Source organism: Corvus cornix, chromosome Z (assembly GCF_000738735.6).
Source record: "Corvus cornix cornix isolate S_Up_H32 chromosome Z, ASM73873v5, whole genome shotgun sequence".
Taxonomy (NCBI): Eukaryota; Metazoa; Chordata; class Aves; order Passeriformes; family Corvidae; genus Corvus; species Corvus cornix.
In genome coordinates this window covers 67440367-67460277 of record NC_046357.1, presented here as the reverse complement: position 1 = coordinate 67460277, position 19911 = coordinate 67440367, and the positions used below count along the sequence as shown (strand labels likewise).

General features: G+C 41.1%; 1 protein-coding gene across 1 annotated transcript in view; it reads right to left on the bottom strand.

Moving 5' to 3' along the window:
- EPB41L4A (erythrocyte membrane protein band 4.1 like 4A) overlaps positions 1-19528 on the bottom strand; it is a 118903-nt gene extending 99375 nt beyond the window's left edge. The window contains exons 1-2 of the mRNA XM_039567816.1: positions 19514-19528; positions 18938-19251 (exon numbers count right to left, since the gene is read on the bottom strand). Of these exons, the coding sequence (XP_039423750.1) occupies positions 18938-19036 (99 nt within the window). The 5' untranslated portion in view covers positions 19037-19251; positions 19514-19528. The remainder of the gene's footprint in view (positions 1-18937; positions 19252-19513) is intronic.
- Between the last annotated feature and the right edge of the window lie 383 nt (positions 19529-19911).

The window sequence follows — 19911 nt, the reverse complement described above, 5'->3', positions numbered from 1 at the left end:
TGAAAATTCATTTTCACAATCAATATTTACTCAAGGTTTCAGATTTCCAGTTATGCAATTTAACATACTCCGGTTCACTATAACCTCAAACCAGCTCAGGTTCTGTAAACCGGAGAGATAATGAATTTTTTTTTGCAACTAATTAGTCTGCTGAACTTTAAAGTGGAACTTGTTCTTGCTGACAACAGGCTACTGCAGCATGAAGGTGAAGTTAAAGGTTAAAATGGGAAAAAGAAAAAAACATATTTTTTCTGCTGACAACATTATGTCAAAATATTATTACACATTTCAGGATGCGTCTTCTGTGATGGATGATAAGCCTGTCCAGAAAGCTGCAGAGTACAATTCCCCATGTAATAAAAAGCAGTGCTCTTAGAACAGGTACAATGCACTGGAGCAACAATTTTTATTTGTAAACTCTTACAATGACATCCCAATTCCTAATGTAAGTATTGTTGCATTAAATCTCCCATCAATGAAGATGAAAGTCAATACTGAGACCAGCTATAAATCACAAAGTTAAATAAACGCATGAAGCAGGAAAGAAACACTAGAAATGTATTGGGGATAGAACATAATTCATGGATGTGCCTTTTTGTTTTTATTTAAAGGAACAACAGTTCTACTGTGGACAAGGAATCAATTCCTACACTTCAGCACAGACATTTTTAATAACAACTCCCAAAACATGGCATATATTAAGGGAGTGAGTGAAGAAGGGTAGATTTTAAAGCAATTATTAAAGTATATCTCATGCAGAGGAGTGAGAAGAAAAACTTAACAGGTTGGATGAATTATGACTTCACTTTATCATGTTACACTGTATTCTATAACTATTTATTGCATTTACTATTCATATGCACCCTGTTAAGTGAAACAGGATGATAAAACTCTTTTCAGCAAGATGAAAAATAAACTCACCTTTTGTAAATTAACTAAGGCAACTAAATTTTCTTTGAACTAGTCCTCTTTTGCTCATCCAAGTAACATTTTTGCAAAAGATGCAGAGACAAAACATTAGTATCTTGAACTAACAAACTGCAGAGTTGCTCTAAGAGGGCTTCTAAAGAAGGTCCTTGATAAGACCCCCTGACTTCAGCCAGAGGTCCATGTGCCTGTCTTTCAAATTACAGGGCTTTGCACTGCAGCATTCAAACGTCTCACTGTGGGGACAAAGGAGTTTTTGCAGGAAGTCAGCAGGTTCAGTCCTTCTCAGCACCTCATACGTCTTAAACAGGAAAGTCTCAGCAAGTTCCCCACTGGGGGCTCCTCGCTTGGAGGGAACCTGGTGGGCTTTGATCCAAGAGATCCAGCTCCCACACCCTCCTGCCCACAGCGCCTTTGTAGGGCGGGGAAAAGGAGTGGCTGGGACCAGCCCTGTTGTAGCCATAGCCAGGTGGCACACAACTCCTCAGGGACCACTGCCAACTGGAGTAAATTAAAGTAGACCTCAGGCTATCTTACAGAGGGCTGGGACAAGTCAGGAGAGGAGAAACACACAGCTGTAATCAGGACAGAGTCCCAGAAGCACTCTTGATCAAAAATATTTTTCCTCTTAATTTCATTGAGCATTAACAGTTTTACAAAGGTCTGCTTAGCCCCTCTCCTTCCCTACCCCTCTCCACAGCCACTCTTACAAATACCAGCAATTCCAGGCTGGAAGAAGCATGAATGGGAAGGGACATCTCCTCTGCTGTGTCATTCCTATTTCTACTGCGCTCAGGATTTCTGGATCTTAAAAAAAGGGGGCAGAGTCAAAAATTCAACTGCAATACCAGAGCTGCTATCGCACTCCTCCTGCCCAGAAGATGCATCAGGTGTGTAACTCAAAACACGGTGTTCCTGACATCAAGCATCTCAGCAAGCCGAGTGCCAAACTGGAGACAAACACCAACTTCTACCCTAAAGTTCTACAGTCCTTCAGTAAAACTGAACCCAGCAACAGAGGAAAATATTGAATCAATGTCCTTGTCCTGTTTCTGTAATTTTGCTGCTTGCATAGCAGTTGGCAAGAATGGTTAATACCATTTCGAGTTTCAATCTAATGCTTCACTGTCAGAACAACAAAATGACCACGAAGACTCCAGAGCACTTTTCAAATATGAAAGATCAGAACTAATCTAATAAGAAGTCATTACAAATGGCTTCTTCAAAGCCTTAGACCAAATAGCAATGAGTTCACTTCAAGGAACTTCCTGGAATCACAAAATCTTTTAGACTGGAAAAGTTCTCCAAGATTATCAAGTCTAAACTCTGACCAATCTAGATCGTACCACTCAGTGCCCTGTCCAGTCATTACTTGAGCACCTCCAGGGATGGTGACTCCACCACGTCCCTGGACAGCCCATTCCAATGCTTGACCAACCTTGCCATAAAGAAATTCTTCCTGATGTCCAACCTTGGTACAGCTTGAGGCTGTCCTCTTGTCCTGTTGCTAGATACCTCGAAGCAGAGGGCTCTTCTAGAAACCATGAGTTTTCTAAAATCTTTCTAAAATCATGGGGTTTACCTCTGGGAAGTAAATGCATAAACATTTAAAAATGGGAAGGGACACTGGATGCAACACTGTAGTGGAAATTATAAATATGAGATGTATATCAAGCCAGCAAACTTAAATTTAAAAATTAATTCTGCAGAAACAAATCTGTCTATAGCTGTAGGCATTTTTTAAAGTGAGAGGGGCCAGGAAGTTGGCAGAGCTGGTAGGTTAGGTTTGTTTGCATATTTTTTTGCTCTGCTTCTGTTTTGTGGGTTTGTTTTAAGTCAACCCTTTTTCTTTTAGTTTAAATAAAATCCCAGATTTTGCCTTCACACATTTCCAGTCTTCAGAGTCCTCTCAGATCTTCTAACAAAGAACTGTATGAGAACTTGTATCTGGTAGAAGGACCTATATCTGAGAAGATCAATTTTAATTAAAATGTAAAATATACATTTCACACTGCAGTGCTTTTTTCCCCTCATGTTACTTGCCCTTCCTGCTTTATTACTGTCACCATGATTTACAGAGATGAGACACAAAAAGGAATGCTAAAATACTGTAGTTCCCTGTGGTATGGATTGTAAAAAATACAATTACTAATCCCTGATTCCCAAAACATAAAGTGAAAATAAAGAAACAAACCAAACAAACAAAAAAAGGATTTCCCCATTCCCCCTTTTTAAAGTGCAGAGATATGAAGCCCAAATTCTTTCAAGGGCTGCTAGACACAAGAACTGCACTCAGCTCATTTATAAGCCATCTCAAACCTTTGGCCAGCAGACCAATGCTACTAGTCTCCCTGTCATTTTCTTCAAAAGACAGTTTCATATCACTTCTTCTGTGTTTCTGCTGGATCCCATCCTGGCTAAGCTTAAACTCCCTTGGAACAGGCAACCTTCTGCCAAGCAAATTGATCCAGGGACAGCCAACAGGAGGCACAGAGATATTGATACACGTTTGGAAAGGGTGTTGAGGTTTGGAGCAGGGGAGGGACAAGCTGAGGGGAGGGACTACTGCAGAGTCACAGGGTTGAGTCCTCTCTGTATGGAGACTCAGAAAAACACAACAGAGCAATAACCCTTGGAGGCAGCAGCCTAAGAACCACTGCAGCTCCACCTCTCAGATAAGAGTATCCATATAGAAGCATGAAGTTATGAGATGTTCAAAATGTGCTAATGACATTAACTGACTTGCTGCACATAGTGAGAAAGGGAATCCACGTGCAACCTTCTACCTATAGATGAAATTGCTGCTCAAATTTGCTTTTGAATAATTTAAAGAGTAATGTATATGTTGTCGTCTATTTGCTGAGAGTTCTCTTTATTTCTCTCTTTTACCAGTATAGGAAAAAACACATTGAAGTAAGTGAGGAGAGATTAAGAAGGATATTTAGATTAAGTTAGTCTTCTCTCCTTATCATCCAGGAAGGAAATAATAGAACAAGAGGAGCTATTCAAGAAAAGCAAGAGGAAACTGCAAAGCGTGAGGACATACTACAGGAACAAAGATGAAGGTTCCTAGGGGTACCCAGGAACACTGAGTGTGAGAGAAACAGCTGAGGTAAAACAAACCCAAATCCCGATATTTTCCTTAGGTACGTGAATATGAGATCGTGGTGGAAGATTCTGCACACAACTTAATAACCCATACTCGGGTAATCTCCCCCATCCTGGCTGTCAGACAATTGCCTGGGTGTCTGCCCCTGCTCAGTCAAAGTTTCCAGCATTTCCTAGCATCGAGTCTCCTAACATACTATAAAAAAGCACATGAAAAAAAGGTTAAGGATCAAATGTACTCTGTATACAGACCCACCGAAGTTAGGAAAACATGAAAGTAGCGTAACAGAAAACAAACGTGACCCGGTGAGATGTCAGGGAAAGCTTTCTACTACAAGAGTAACAAAGGGCTGCAGCTGAGCTCCTGGGGGGCTCCTTTAGCTGGGGTTTTCAAAAACAGATCACACAAAAAGAACCTGTAAAGAATCAGCCACGTATTTGTGACCATGCCCTTGTGTAATGTAATTCACTATAAACTGACTATATATCCTACTCATCTAATTCCCTTCTGTCCCTGCTGTTATACAGAAGAAATCCCGGCCATTGAGAAACGATTACTTTACCTTCTTGGGGGGGAAAAAAAAAAGGCATATAGCACTTGCTTTAGTTATGAGCTTCCTCACAGAAATATGCAGGCTTACTGGTTTTAGGAGTCAGCAGGGTTCATGCTTTTGAGTTCCTCTCTGCGACCATGACAACAGAAAGTTTATTTCAAATGAAAGCAAGAAAGAAATTCAAGACTTTGCATTGACAAAAACACCAAAGTGAAATCTGCCATAAGAATCAGACTGAAGCACTGCAGATTTGAACCTCCCAGAGAAATCAGTCCTTTCAAGATTTGTAAGCCTGAACCACCACCACCACGAGTGAAGGCTCTTAGCCAACAGCAAATGAAAGGTAATGCAACTAAATCCTCTTACCACAATCTAAAATAAAATGAATGACTAAATATTTGCTATTCATGCATATGGACAGCTACCAGACTGAACACTTACCAGCTTGATCACATGTCCAAACCTTTCCATACAAGCTTGTAAGAATCAGCAGGGTCCACAAATACTGCACACAAAGTAAAATATTTAGATACTGTAGTCCCTCTGGAGAACTGAATTTCAGATAGGGTAACACACCCACCTGAATCACAGAACCTTCAGCTCAATGTCACCACCTAAATGACTCTATGACAGCTAAACCTTCCTTTTGAATTACAGTTTTAATATCTTCCTGTGTGAAGAATTGCTACGGGGCAAGCATTTCTTTGTCTCAGCAGCAGTTGTTCCTTAAAACTGTTAAGTCCACACATAATTATCTGGGGTTGCTTGTTTATTAAAAATACAGGCTCAACTGCATAAAATTCTCTATCTTCTGTTTCTAGCATTGAGTAAGACAATGCCAGCTCATAAAGCTGAGATGCTGCTTCCCAGTCTCAGCTCCTGGGTCAAGCTCTCATACACCTGGTACCTCGATGTAAGTGATACTGCTGTCCTGATATTTACTCTGTAACCAGTAATTCAGTCCTGAGAGATTTTCAGAGTTGCCTGAGTGCTCAGTGCAACCTTTAGAAAAGACTTTTGAAAGACTCTTATACAAGCACCTGAATAGTTTTGAAAATAACTTCCAATGCCCGTGTCTTTTGTTGCAATCCTGCCTATGATTATGTGATACATTATAATCCCTGCTGAAACTGACAGGCTCTTCCTCACCAAGGTCAGATCCTTCCAATTTCTTCTTTTTAATATGCATTATTTTCTTCTGTTTGTACTGCACTTTATTTGCTTTGATATACTATAGCTTAAATGAAATTTGATACAATTCAACACAGGACAGTATATTCTTTCTTCCCCCCGCAGCAGAACATGTGTGAGATGACCAAACTCCAACAACTGACTTGACTTATTTTGGCTTAAACAAGTGTCATTAGAGGATATAATACCCCATTGAAACAAGAGCCCAAAACCAGAACAAATCCTTGTTTAAAATAATGTGTCCTTTTAAGCAGATTCAGCCTTCTATCTAAATGAAGTAGATCAAGGGGGAAAAAATCACAACAGTCATCTGTTGTGACATGGTTCAATAAGTCTGTTATTTCACCAAAATCCTGTTTCTGCTAATTTTTAGCATAATTCTATATATAAATATGTTTCAAGGTGTTTTAACCTTCTCCAACATATTCCTTCGCCCACAAGTGGGTAGCGTTACATGGGCACTATCATAATGCATACTCAAACAGACTACAGGTGGATTGTATTTTATTTTCCCCATGAAAGCAGATCCAGTTAGTCAGAAAGACCATTTTTGCATGCAGAGAAAGTCTTGAGGTTTGGGGGCTCGATGGGCTGGCAGGCCTAACGGGAAAATCAAAGGGGTTCAATAGATGATGGGTAGATTTTGATAAGGACAGTACTTACTGTGAAATTACCCATTAGGCCTTTGTCAGATGAGCTACCTTTGCAGCTTTGAGTTAGCAATGCCTAAAATTTTCAGGGGCCTAGAAACCTTCTTCCATTCACACTGCTCCTGGAACCACAGTGTACCTCCCTCCCAGATGTTATGCAGGAGGAAACAGCTGTACACTTGAAAAATAACCTAAAACTATAAGTACTAAGAATGCTGGAGCATAAACTAATTGAGTCAAAGGCATTGTTTAATTAAATGTTCAGTTCCTCCTTCCAGATTGAAAATGGTGCAAAGCTTCCTTTGTGTATATTTAAAAAAACGACTACTGCAATTTCCTTTAAATCATGCTTCTGGTTCCCCCCTCATGCTTCACACTTTAAAAAGCAAACAAAACCCAGATTTTCCCTGCATTATTATATTTTTCCCCTTTTTTCAAGCCTGTACTGAATAGAAAAAGCCTGTATTAGGCCAGTCAGGTTTCCTGTTCCCCTGTACTGGTTCCTAACCAACTTCAAAATGTGAGCACATTTGTATGCACAGTGAACTCCACAGCAAACACCTGCTTCTTAAAGGCACTGTACACTCTGCTACCTCCTGTAATTTGCTGCTCGAGTACATTCTTTCGCTTCATTTTCTGTACACTCAGAAATCAATGTTCAAAATTCAATTACACTGCAATTTCTTCAGTTCAAGTGATTTTTCTTATCCCATATTCCTTCTGTATGCAAGAAAAGGAATATGAATCACAGCGGGCTTAAAAACAAGATAATAAGCAGCATCCTGTTAGATGCTCTTCACCTTATAAATAATAATACCAAGTCCATCTGCTCTGTGTGGCTAGAATATGTAGAAAAAAATGAGTATTAAGATGAAGAACCTTTAATCCACTGTAGGCAAAGGCAAAAGCACTGCCACTTTAAATAAAATTGCATGAATCCACTGGTGGATTAAATACAAACACACTCAGTATAATCACCTCCAGCTGAGCATGGAGATGGGCAGAGCACAGATTTATATAACTTTCAAAGAGAGGTGAATGCTGTGATGTACACAGATTGTACTTTTGTAATTTTTGAAGTGAAGGCTTATACCTTAGTATGGCAGACACAAAAAAATCTGTCTGGTTTGAACTCTCTTCAAGGTAAGACACACAGTAGCACTAAATAATACTGAAGAAACAATCACCCTTTTTATTTTGAAGTTTCTTTGGGGGCATTATTTGTTTATGAAAAGTTCTGGGTTAATATTCTTGGAGGGAGGGTTTTATAAGTACATTATGTGTGTATGTCCCACCCAGCAACAGAAATATTCCTGTATCCTGCCCTACTGCAGAGCTTCAACGCTGTTCTAAAACTCATGAACAAAATAAAAAATTAGAATAAATAAATAAATAAATAAATATCAAGAAAATTGAATCTGTCATGATCTCAGATACAGACTAAGCAACAGGAAAAAGAAAATATATCTATAACAAAAATTGGGTTTGATTCATTGTCAGCCAAGTCAATGCAAGCAGTTTAACTCCCTCCCAGTCAAGCCTTCCTCTCAACGAAGGATGTCAAGCTGGAATGAAGCTTTCCTGCAAGACTTCTGCCTACTTCTGGAGCTTCTCCATACTACAGGAGAAATTTTCAGCTTTCACAAAACCACAAAAACTGTAAAGAAAAATTTTAAAATCTTGGCTTTGACATTTTAGAGATTCCTCTCCCCAAGCATCTTCATTTCACCAAGTCCCCCACAATTTCTGTACAGACACACACGTAAACCTACTATTTTTTCTGATCATCTGTTCTGACTTTTGTTCACTTGTTCAAAAAGCAGCAGACATCATAAACAAACATGGTTTGCATTGCAATTTTTCTTCAAACAAAGATTTCGGGAGACAGTTCATGAAACCCATTTCTGTATATTTGTTTGTCAGGAAAGTAGGAAAAAAGAAACAACAGAATAAAGAGTCATTCATGAAAGCAACGAACACGGCTTTCATGCTCTAAACAGTCAGACTCAGGATCTGAATACTGATGAAAGGCCAAGGATGACTAAGAAAAATATATGACTTCTGTTAAAAAGGTAGAAAATTTGTATGTTTATTTTATGTGAATAGCATCTATCACCTTCATACAAAATATAACACTTGTTCTTTCCAGTAAATTTTCATTTGTTAACTGAACCTGCTCACAGAAAAATTGGGTTTCAGTTTGGCTCCTACTGAAGTTGGTGCCTACGCACACCAAAATACAGGTAGTCGTCATTGGAATTTAAACCAGGTACACAATTTCAAGCATTCTCAAACCAAGGAAAGACCTTGGTAACTCTCTATTGCTTTCACAGAAAAATAAAAATAAACATTATTACTAAATGGCTGCCTGAAAAAAGGAGAATTGGCTTTTGGAAACACTGAAGACACAGATGAAGGAACCTCAAGGCCAAGAACATTTTCTTAGTAAATGCCTGGAGCTCCAGAATACTCCCCCTTTTTGGGAGAAAGACAGTTCAATCAGAGGTGATTTTAAAGGCACTATAATTTATCAACAGAAATGTGTTTGGTCAAGAAGAACAAAAGACTACTCAAAATAATCCAGAATAAATGCAGTAGCTTTGAAGGATACCAGAAGCTTTTGTTTGTGGGTATGATTCCCACAGCTGTAGAGTTTGCTATGTTGCAGAAGAAGAATACACACACTGAAAAGAGAATGGAAATGTTTGGCCAACTTATGTGTTATGCACCAAAAGAAAAGGTGGATGGGTACGTGTTTTGGAACATGCAGGGCCCGCTGAGGGACTTTGAGAGAGTAAAAAATAATAGAGGGAAGAATATGGCTGAAGAATCTGACATCAGTTCAAAACAGAGGAAAAAGATTGGATCTTTTGAACTTAAAAGCTTTATTCCATACTGAAAATATTATTTAAAACCACCTTTAAATCCAGTCCCTCCCCCCTTACCCAAAGCAGCCAATGCAAATTAAACGTAAAAAGCTGAAAGCAAGTCAGGATATTCACACACCTCATCAAAAGTCTCCTCTACAAGTTCTTGTGGCTTTCTTTCCTTCTTTCACAAAGCAAATTGTGGTACAAGAAAAGGTTTTTGCAAGCATAACCATTCCGTCCATTTGCATCTCTCCTTCATTTGCCCAGGAACTTTTTCTCCCAATCACCACTACTGAAGTTAAGCTGCCTCTCTCCCATGATCCCTCCTGAGGTGTCCTATTTTCCTCTGAAGGGAGATCCAGGCACAGCCTTCAGAATTATTTGCTGCCTGGTCCCCTCCGAGGCACCCTGATACATATCACTCACCCCTTACAGCCATGCTATGACAATCAGAATTAGGAGACTCTGACATTCAGCTTTCTTTTGTTCGGCCATATTAAATAAACAAACCAACCACACAGACAAAAGAGTGCCTGCCAGCCTGAAGCACACTTGAAAGGACCCCTGTGGGGGAGGTCTGGGCTCTGTGTGACACAGCGTGGGTGTGTCAGGCTGAAACAGGCTCCTTGCACTCCCCCACACTTCCCACAGCCACAGAAAACCACGGGGAATGAGGACCTCACAGTTCCTCAGTGGGAACAAATACTGAAGATGTACTGGCAGTCATGACCTTCCAGTCCCACTGGGTTCTGACACGTGACTTCCTTTCCCTCCAAGAGCTGTGAGGAGATTACACCACTTTATAAACAACAGCCACCTTCTCTACCACAGCAAACACCACCAACACAGAATTAGAGCGGAGACAGGGCCTAGTGCAGCATTCTTCTGTATCTGGTGTTGGCCACACAAACAAAGCAAAACTCACTTCAAAACAGCAAGTTTTGCAGACAGTTTGAGGCACCACAGAGAGAGAGATGTGGAGAATCTGCTTCCATGTTACCTGTCACACCAGCATTACGATTACCTCTTTTTGCAAGTGGTATTGAACAATTTGCTTCAAGTCCCAAGTCAGTACAGAAATCACACCTCATTAGTCTCCTACATATTCCTCCTCACTTTTATAATTCTGAACTGCTAGTTCCACCAGTTTCCTGTGGCGGACAAACAGCATAAAAGAAAATTAACTTTCCCTTATGGTTCTCAATGCAGTCTCTTATAAAGACAGCTCTTGCTCTGGTATTCTAAGGGGGGAAAAGAACAAAACCCCATTACAATTCCTTCCAGCTACCATTCATCCACCAAATAAGAAAGAAGTTTGTCACAACTCTTTCACACTGTGACACTAAGAATCTGAATAAAACCGATGAACCAAAACAAGAACTGTACTTTTTTTCCCATATCTAATGTATTTAAAAGACAAATAATAAAATAAACTAGATATTTAATATTTAATACACAAAAGAGTATTACTATAGACAGAAAATATTTTCCAAAACACTACAAATAACCTATTCTCAGACTTCAATGAGAACTTTCAGTGAAGTATATAGTATGTGGAAAACAAAAACCAGATCCAGTGGGTTTTGTCTGGATGATCCTTCTTCTGGCTCAATTCTACAAGATTATCAAGTGCCTTTAGTTCTGCAAAGTGTTAAATCACGTGCTTGCCTACATTAGTAGTTATGCCAAATTTTACCACTAATTATATAGAAAAAATGCCCTTTTCTGCCTTCCAAATTCTTTTTGTGGAATTGAGATATAGAAGATCCTTCCTTTCCATTACTAAAAGGCATTCTGTCTCTCACACAGACAGAGAATTTACTCTTCAGTGCATTCAGTTCTCACTTTCCCGAGAACACAGGAAAGGTATTAAAGTGCTGAGCCATTTATTATCACACTGGCTCACTCAACCACAAACAGATTTTACCCACAGACCCAAAACTTCAAGAACTACAGGAAGATATATTGTCTTCTTCTCTGCTTTATGAAGAGCCAGTTGTAGCCCTGCAGAGTTTAACACGTAAATATTGACAAATAAATAAGTACATGGCCCATACAAATTAGATCCCCTTTTCCTTCACATTAGTAACTGTAACCCATTACTGTAACGACTTCATTATTTATTTTAAATGTAAGCAGGTGCAGTTGGATTTCACTGAATATAAAGGATTCCTCTTACTAAGCATAACTAATACAACCAACTGATAGTGAGAGTTTGCCATTTGTATGCACTTCCCTCACACCAAGACAGAATTAAAAAAAAATCATGAGGGGCAAGAAGAAAGGCTTCTTTAAAAGGAAGTGTTACAGACCTCTGAGACTTTCAGCAACCAAACTTTATCATAACACCCCTAATACTATAGGTTAATGGTACATTCAGCCCAATAGAGATTTCCATCCAGAATGATCAAAAATGCCTATGCCGGTATATTAAATTTTGGTTGTTACTTGCAATAAAGATGATTTGTACTATCAATTCAAAGAAAGTTCTGAGGTGTCTTTTTTCTGACTCTGGAACGGTACTGCTGGAATTACCATTCACAAAAGGTCTCTTCCCTTTAAAGATATCAATGTTTGTGTTCATAAGCCAAGCAGAGCAGATAAAGCACATTTCCCTCTTGGCAAAACAGGCAGGTTCCCCTCTTCATGCTGCAGCAAAACCAAAGGAGCAGAGCTCTCATTTTGCAATGTTTCTATTGGTTTTCCACTTCTGAATAATAGCACGGGTTGACCTCAAGCATGTCCTTTTGACCTTAGTGCCTACAGTGTTCAACCATCCACAACTCAGGATGCAACGGAAGACGTGGGAACAAAAGTTCAATCAATACTGAAATGACAACCTTCATTTTAAACTCTGCAATTAAATTGGTATGCAGCAAGCACAAGATCTGATTTAAAAAGCAGCATCTAAAACGTGTACTTAAAAACACAGTCTGCCAAATTGTACCCAGATACTGAAATGTGATTATTTACTTGCAAATATCTCAGTTGTGAAAAAAGGAAAGTAATATAGCTGATCTATCATTACAAAGTTAATCCCCCTTTGGAAAATAAATTTTTTAAAAACATAAGATAAAAAAGACTGGCAAGTAATCTCTCATCTTTCTACCAAAAATACGGATATTAGTAAGGATGCAACATAACCAATACATAATTTCTCTTTTTCTCATATGTGATCAGTATCATCTTGAAAACAGGTATTTTTACAGCATGAAGTGATATAAAATTTTAGCTTTTAAAGACATTCTCTTTCTGAAGCACCTTTTCAATTCAGTCTCCTCAAGAGTTGCCCTCTTATCATGTGATACTTTTTAGCAGTTTTCTTTTTTGAGAGAAAGGATTGCAATTCTGTAGTTGAATTTTATTTCAGAATTTTCATGAACTAAAATGAATAACATATCAAGAGATTATACTTAACTATACTAAATACTCTCATAGAAGAAATGCTCAATCCAAGTTACATAAATCCAAAACTGTATAATAAAAAAAGCAGCCTCACACAGCTTACATTTGCCCTGGTCATATTATGAAATTACTGCTCAATGAAAACAGAAGAACAGACACCTCTGACAATATTATTGCTCAAACCTCAGGTTGACTAAGACGTAACTTCATTTAGAAGTTAATGGATTTCCTTCATGTTGTCATGCTGGTTTCATTAATTTAGTTAAGTGCACCTAGGGAAAATAAAGTGTCTCAGTGTTAATTTATTTCATGGTTATTCTGTGGGGTATTCAAAATTGCTGGCCTCATCTGTAAAGACACTGGTGAAATAAGTAATCTGTTTCAAATTTGTGACAGTAATTTTTGCAGAGCAGTTCATAGCAATATTCATAAGCCTTGTTGTTCCTTTCATTCTCTTTAAACTAGAATTGTGCACTATTTCAGTCCATTTTTAGAGGACTTAAATAGTGCAAATTTCACATGAACCATCTGGTGCTCAGTGTGCAATCAGATGACCATTTGACACCCATAACAGAAATTTAAGAAGCACCAGCATCTTTCTGATATGGGAGGCCTATGGACTATCAATATTTTACTTTTTTGTTAACTTTTTTTTGTTGATTTTGCTACAGACAATCCCTACATGTATGGTGTCTACAACATTACAGAAGAAGATAAGTACTTGTTTACACTTGGAACTTGATGATATTGCCTTTTTAGTTTTCCTGCTGCTATGCAGAATATGTACACGTAACAGAAATTTCTGTTTTATTAAGAAAATAAATTACAAGGTTGAAATGAGACTTAGGGTGCATCCTCTTAATCAATTCACTTTTTATTAACTATTCTTTTCAAATCAATATGCTGAATATCTAGAAGAATCTGCGTTGAAAGTCTTCAGTAATCAATACCAAAGAGGGCAGAGGAAAATATGATTAAATATGCTTGAACTTTGATATTACAGTTTAGTAATTAATGTAGGTGGTAAACTACCATAGGTGGAATGCAACTGCAATCTAGCTTTAAAAAGGTTTTTCAGATTTCTGAAGTACTGTAACTAGGAAATTTTTAAAATTTCTCACAAAAAGATGCTTTCCTTTCCTCGTAAAATGCAGAAGAGTAAACCAGCAGGAATCACTTTCATAAAGAATACATTCCATATTCACAGCAAATGACTACCAATTTGACTTTTAATGCCAATTCTCAGTTAAAATAATTAACACAATGTAAGTCCTTTCTATTCATAGGATTCTATTTCCTGCTAACAAATGCATTCATTAAGCATTTTCACTGGGGGAAAAAAATAGAACCCCATCATTCCCAGACTGACTCCTCGGTGTCCCTAGAGCTAAAATAGCTTGATCCAAAACTGCACCCCACATTTTCTGTATACATTATAAAGACACAAAATCTGGAACTGCTCAGGTTCACTGGGGAGTAAAAAAAAAGGCAAGAAAACAAAACCAAAACCAAAACCAACAAACAAAAAACCCGAACAAAAACCCAAACCAAACCAAACAAAAACAACAACAAAAAAATACCAGACTAATCCCCAGAAAACTTTCTAAGAAATGGTGTGTTTACTTACCTATAGATCACACTGAAACCTTCTGTCAATTATTCCTTAAGTATCTTAAAATACATATCATATTTTGATGAACCCACTCATGTTTTTTACATATCCAGTCATTTAACACAGTTCCTAATATCTGTAACTCTCTATTTCAGGTTTGCATTTTTTCTTTGAGGCAAGTTTTGGGTTTTTTAAACCATTCTTTTTCTAAATTCTCAGTAAATCATCAAGTAGGTGGTATGGTGGCCAGAATATCACTATTAAATGGTACCACTTAATAAAATGAAATTACAGAACATATACTTCTCCCAGGAAGACCTTGTATATCTTTTCTGATCATCACTTCTCTCCTAATGAAATACATGTTGGCCCATCACACATGTGAATCTAAACAGAACATAAAATCTGTGATCAGAGAGGAATTTCAAGGAATACTTCAAAAGTGCAGTGACCAGATGGCTTAAGACTAATAATTAGAGAGCTTCTTCACTGCAGAAGTAGCTAACTTTTTTTTTTTGAGATCTTTATTCCAACCAAAGAGATGCAAACATAACGTACAGATGCTTCATAATATTTTCAGCTTCTTCAGGAAAAAAAACCCCACAAATATTTGCCTTAAATACTGTTTTGAAGAGGAAAAAAAGGATTCTTAGGTTTCTGTAGCACACACATTACAAGATGAGCACTCTTTCTGAAACAGCTGATCACAAATAGGTTTCAAGTCTTTATTTTTTAAAGGCCCACACAGGTTTTCTTTAACCTCCGAAAAAAAATCTGTGCAATAAGGCACACCTTTGTTTACAAGGCCAGTTAGCCCAATTCTCAACAGAGCCAGAATATGTAATGCCCACAACCAGTCAGGTATCACATCAAAAGACCACTGACATGTCTTGTGACACCAACAAATAAGCTACAACTGTACTGTACCATAAAAATGCCTAAGTTATTGTTTAGCCTGTGTAAAGAGAAGACAAAGTAGCAGTCATGGAAAAGTGATTATTTTTCGGTTGGCAGCTGATTCTTACCTATTTTTTAGCAAAATCTCATTTCCTAACTGGAAACTTGAACATCCTCATAAGAGGAAAAGCAGTCCCCATCTGATGCCATATACCTTGACTAGACAAACTGTACCAGAACCTGGTGAATAGCCTCTTCCATCCCAAAATTGCTGGGACTAACAACTGCCATCTTTATTACCTCAACGCATGTACACTCCGAAATATCTCTAACTGTTAATGTACTATAAGGAAACATAAAAATTAAAATATGAGACACCTGATGGCCTCTCCTGATTATCTAACTATTATCAGCCCGCTGTAAGCCTCAGTGCTGGAGAGCAAGCTTCCACATTTTCATAGAGCTCAGAGTGCTCTGTCCTTAAACCATGAAGACAGAAAGGCAAGAACAGCAACACAGCGCTGATAACAGTAAAAAAAAAAAACCAGGAAAAAACCTGAGAAGCAAAAGTCAGTCTGAGGAACTACGAGGAGGAGATCCTCGCAAACCTCTCCAGACAGCATGGCCCATAGCAGAATGGTCAGTTGCTACCAGCCTAATAGGGAAGGGGTTTCCTTGTTGTACAACCTTGAAAAAGCCACTTGATTTCTTTCCATCTCAGCTTCCCCACTTGGGAGCCAGAAGAAAACGAATCCTTTCCTTTCCCTAACAAGCTCTTTGAAGTCCACAGAGAAAAGCACCCCTAAATTTCACTCAAAGTCTCAGCCTTGTCACCTCTGCTCATTGTTTTAATGGGAAGTACAATTTGAAGACCACTGCAGTATGAAGAATTCCTTAATGAAACTGTAATTTTAAAATGTCATGTTTTGATGTGTAGAATTGCTGCCAAGCATAGCAACCCAGAAATAACCACTATACAAACTAAGCAATGCATCTTCAAAACTCTCTGGACACAAGTATCTACTTCACTTCAAATTCCCTGAAGAAACAAACTTGCCTCGGACTCCTACGGGGCACTGCCTTCCACCCTCCAAAGCAAATGGGACTATATCCACTAATATACATAGATAGCAAAAAGATTGTTACGGGAGCAGGGTTTTTAAATGGTTATACAAGCAACTTTGTTCCCTTGTTTTCCCTGAGTGGATGCATGTCTGTTAGAAATAAAAATCACAGACATGCATCCACTCAGGGAAAACAAGGGAACAAAGTTGCTTGTATAACCATTTAAAAACCCTGCTCCCGTAACAATTCAAAACCTGTTAAAGAGTACCAAAAGCTTGTTTCCCGTGTAGCTCTGAACCAAATTAAAAGTGAGGATGACGAAAGGAAGATCCCATCCAGAATCTGTAGTTCTAAAGAAATGTTTGTTTTAAAATAAAACACATACGAACTTCTACAAACTACACTTAGGTGCCAAAGCTGAGCCACTATTAAAAAAAAAAAATTAAAAATACAAGTCTCTGCATTCATATGCATACATTTTAAAATATTTAAAACAAAACATTTATATTTCAAGGTTAAAGTGCCAAATGACGGAACATGACAGGACATGACAAATTTTATGTTCTGTTTCACTAAGAATTAATAATGTAACTTCCCTGGAAAGCTGTAGAATAATACCAACACAAATGTCCCCTGCGCAGTTTAAAATAACAGAAGCCAGGACTCAGTTGAGAAAGCCATTTCTGCCATCCTCCAAATGTGAAGTGGACCAGGACACAGATCCAGCTGAAGACTCACCCACAAAAGGCAAATCAGTGGTTACCCTTCAGCTGGACATGAGGTGCACAAATACTTGTGCAGATACAAAGGCAAGGGACAGACCAAGGTGGAAACCACTGACCAGGAGAGAACTCTGCAGTTCTTCTCTTTGGAATTTCAAAGGCTCATGGAGCTACAGCACTGGGGTGTGGCTTCACCGTGTACAAACTTAATCTTAAGGAAACACAGAAAACAGGCTGCTACAAAAAGGGAGATTCTCGCTTCCCTAAGGTTTCCTGCTGTGCAGTGTGAGTGCCTATGCCAAAATGTTAACGAACTACTATTTTTCTTCTCAGATCCACACACTTTTCCAGCTGATTCCACAACTGCTCTGTAGTTAGGTTAAAGACACAGAAGGAGCAGGTGGAAGGGATGAAATATTCAGCATTATACCACATTCAGATCACACTAAGAATGGCAGGAAACCACACCCTCATGTTAAACAAGACAGCTCCCAACACTGCAAGTCATGCGTTCTTGGAAAGAAGTTACATCTTCAGACTCTTTCTTTACCATGGGACATTACTTTTTATTAGACACTGCACAAACCCTTCACTTTCAGGGTTTAGATTTATTAGACTAACCATAGGACTATCTTTGCAGATTACTCTTTTGACACACTACTTCTGTGACTGCACATTTACTGCACAAAAGCACATATGCATGCATGATGTACATACATACATACATACATACATCTGCACATAGAAAGGTAAGGTTTTTCGGAAGTGTCTAAACTTAGACTTCAAAGACCCTACACAGATACTGAATTCCAGCGTCACTATGATTTGCTTACTCCTCTGTGCTAAGCATGGATTTATGAGTCGATCTGCAGGCAGTTGATTCAGCAAATCTTGGCAATTCTCAATACATGCAGACCTGGTAATACCACTGATTACAGTTAAAAAACACATTGTTAAATGTAAACTCACTCTCCTCGCTACCCTCCTTCAGGTTCTCATTTCCCAGTTGCTTCACCAAACTTTAATCATTCAAGCTAAAACATACAGCCCTTTCCAACAATAAATTTTAAAAGGACTAATTTCTTTCTTTCGTTGTGATTTCTTTTTTCTTTTTCTTTCTTTTTTCTGATTCAACACTGAAACCATGTTCTTATGTTGCCAATAAATTCAAGTTCCCGGCTCTTCGAACAAGGACTTCAAGTGTCTGCGACATGCCATTCGCTGTCATCAGGCTTAACAAAACAGGACCAAGTTAAGGGCCTTTAGAAAAATCTCAGTTTTCGCATGCTCTGTCAGGGCTCATTAGTGCTTGGCAGATGACTACTTTGAGGAGTTCATCCGCGCCGAGCGTGCTCCAGCGGCGCAGGAGCTGTTCCCACCGGCCGGGCGACGGGACACCGGGCTGGGGACACGGCTGGACCTTCACCCCCTGCGCTCGGGAGCTGCTGCCCGCCCGCCCCGCACAAGCTGCCGCCGGCCTTTTCCCGGGAGAGCGCGTCCCAGGGCGGGCACGGCCCAAGGCAGAGGGAGCGGGCAGTGACTCAACACGGGTGCGCAACACCCCGTGCACACAGCCGCCTTCTCCTTCCCTTTTTTTTTTTTTTTTTTTTTTTTTTTGTGGCAGGTACAGAACAATACCTCTGCGCCGAGCGTCCCGAGTGCCACGGGGTGGTCGGCACCTGCTCGCTTTAAGTCACTATCTCGATGTAAAGCCTCCCAAAGCCACATCTGCCCCACCGGCGCGTGTCACCCCGATCCATCTGTCCTTTGCGCGACCGTAAGCAAAGTTACGACGTTATTCCTTCGCCTCCCGAAACCCCTTTTTCCTGCCGCCGCTCCCTTCCCAGCTACCGCAGCGCAGTCGGGAAGCAGCCGCCGCCGGGCAGCCCTGCGGGCTCTCCCGCATCGCATTCCGCAGCCCCGCCGGCGTCCGTACCTTGATGCCCTGCTGCTGCGTGGTTAGGGTCAGCTTGGACTCGTCCAGGAGCAAAACTTCGCAGTAAAATTCCTCCGGGACCGCGCAGAAACAGCCCATGCCTGCTGCGATGGCCGGGGACGGGGCGGGTAGGCGAGAAGAGCCCCGGGTGGCGGCAGAGAGGGGCTGAGGCGCAGCCGGGTCTGGGCCGCGCCCGGCTCCGCGCCCCGGCTGCGCGGATGGAGCCCGGCCGCTGCTAGGGCGCAGCGCCCAGCAACCGCGGGGCGGTCCGCCGCCATCCGCGGAACAGCCTGGACGGGGCTGCCGGGCGCTCTCTGCGGGAAAGGGGGGGAAAAGACCAGCAGCTTTTTTTAGGAAGGATCCCAGCGCACAGCCCTCGCCCGCGCCCGGCTGTCACGGCGGCTCCACCGCCGCTGCCGCCCCGGGGAGGTACCGAGCCGCCCACCCGCCCCGTCCTCCTCCCCGTCCGCGCACGATTCCGCGCCTCCCCTTTGTGTGCAGGAGAGGGGCCGCGGGAGCGCTCTACGCTGCCGCAGCCGGGCCGTGAGGGTGGTCCCCGCCCGGCCAGCGCATTACCTCCGGCCACGGACCCTGCGGGGGGAGCGGGGCGGCGACAGTGCCCGGCCGGCGCGGGGCTGCCGTCCCCCGGCTGCCCGCGGCCGTGCGGGGGGGGCGCCGGCAGCGCTCGCCTCCTCCCCGTCGGGGGCGGGGGGATGGAGAGAAGAGAGACCCAGCGGCCGGGCAGCGCCGGCCGCCTCCTGCCGGCCGCCGGGCAGGGCTCCCCCGGGGCTCCTTTGGGGCGGAGAGTGGCGGACGGCACCTGCCCGGCACCGGCACCGCGCCGCATCATCGCACGGGACCCCCGCCGGCATTCCAGGTCCGGAGCCGGGCCGTCGCTGCCCTCTCCCGCAGCTCTGCCGTGGGGCGGGGGCTATGATCCCTGCCCCGGCCCGCGCCCCTTGGTTGTCCCCGTC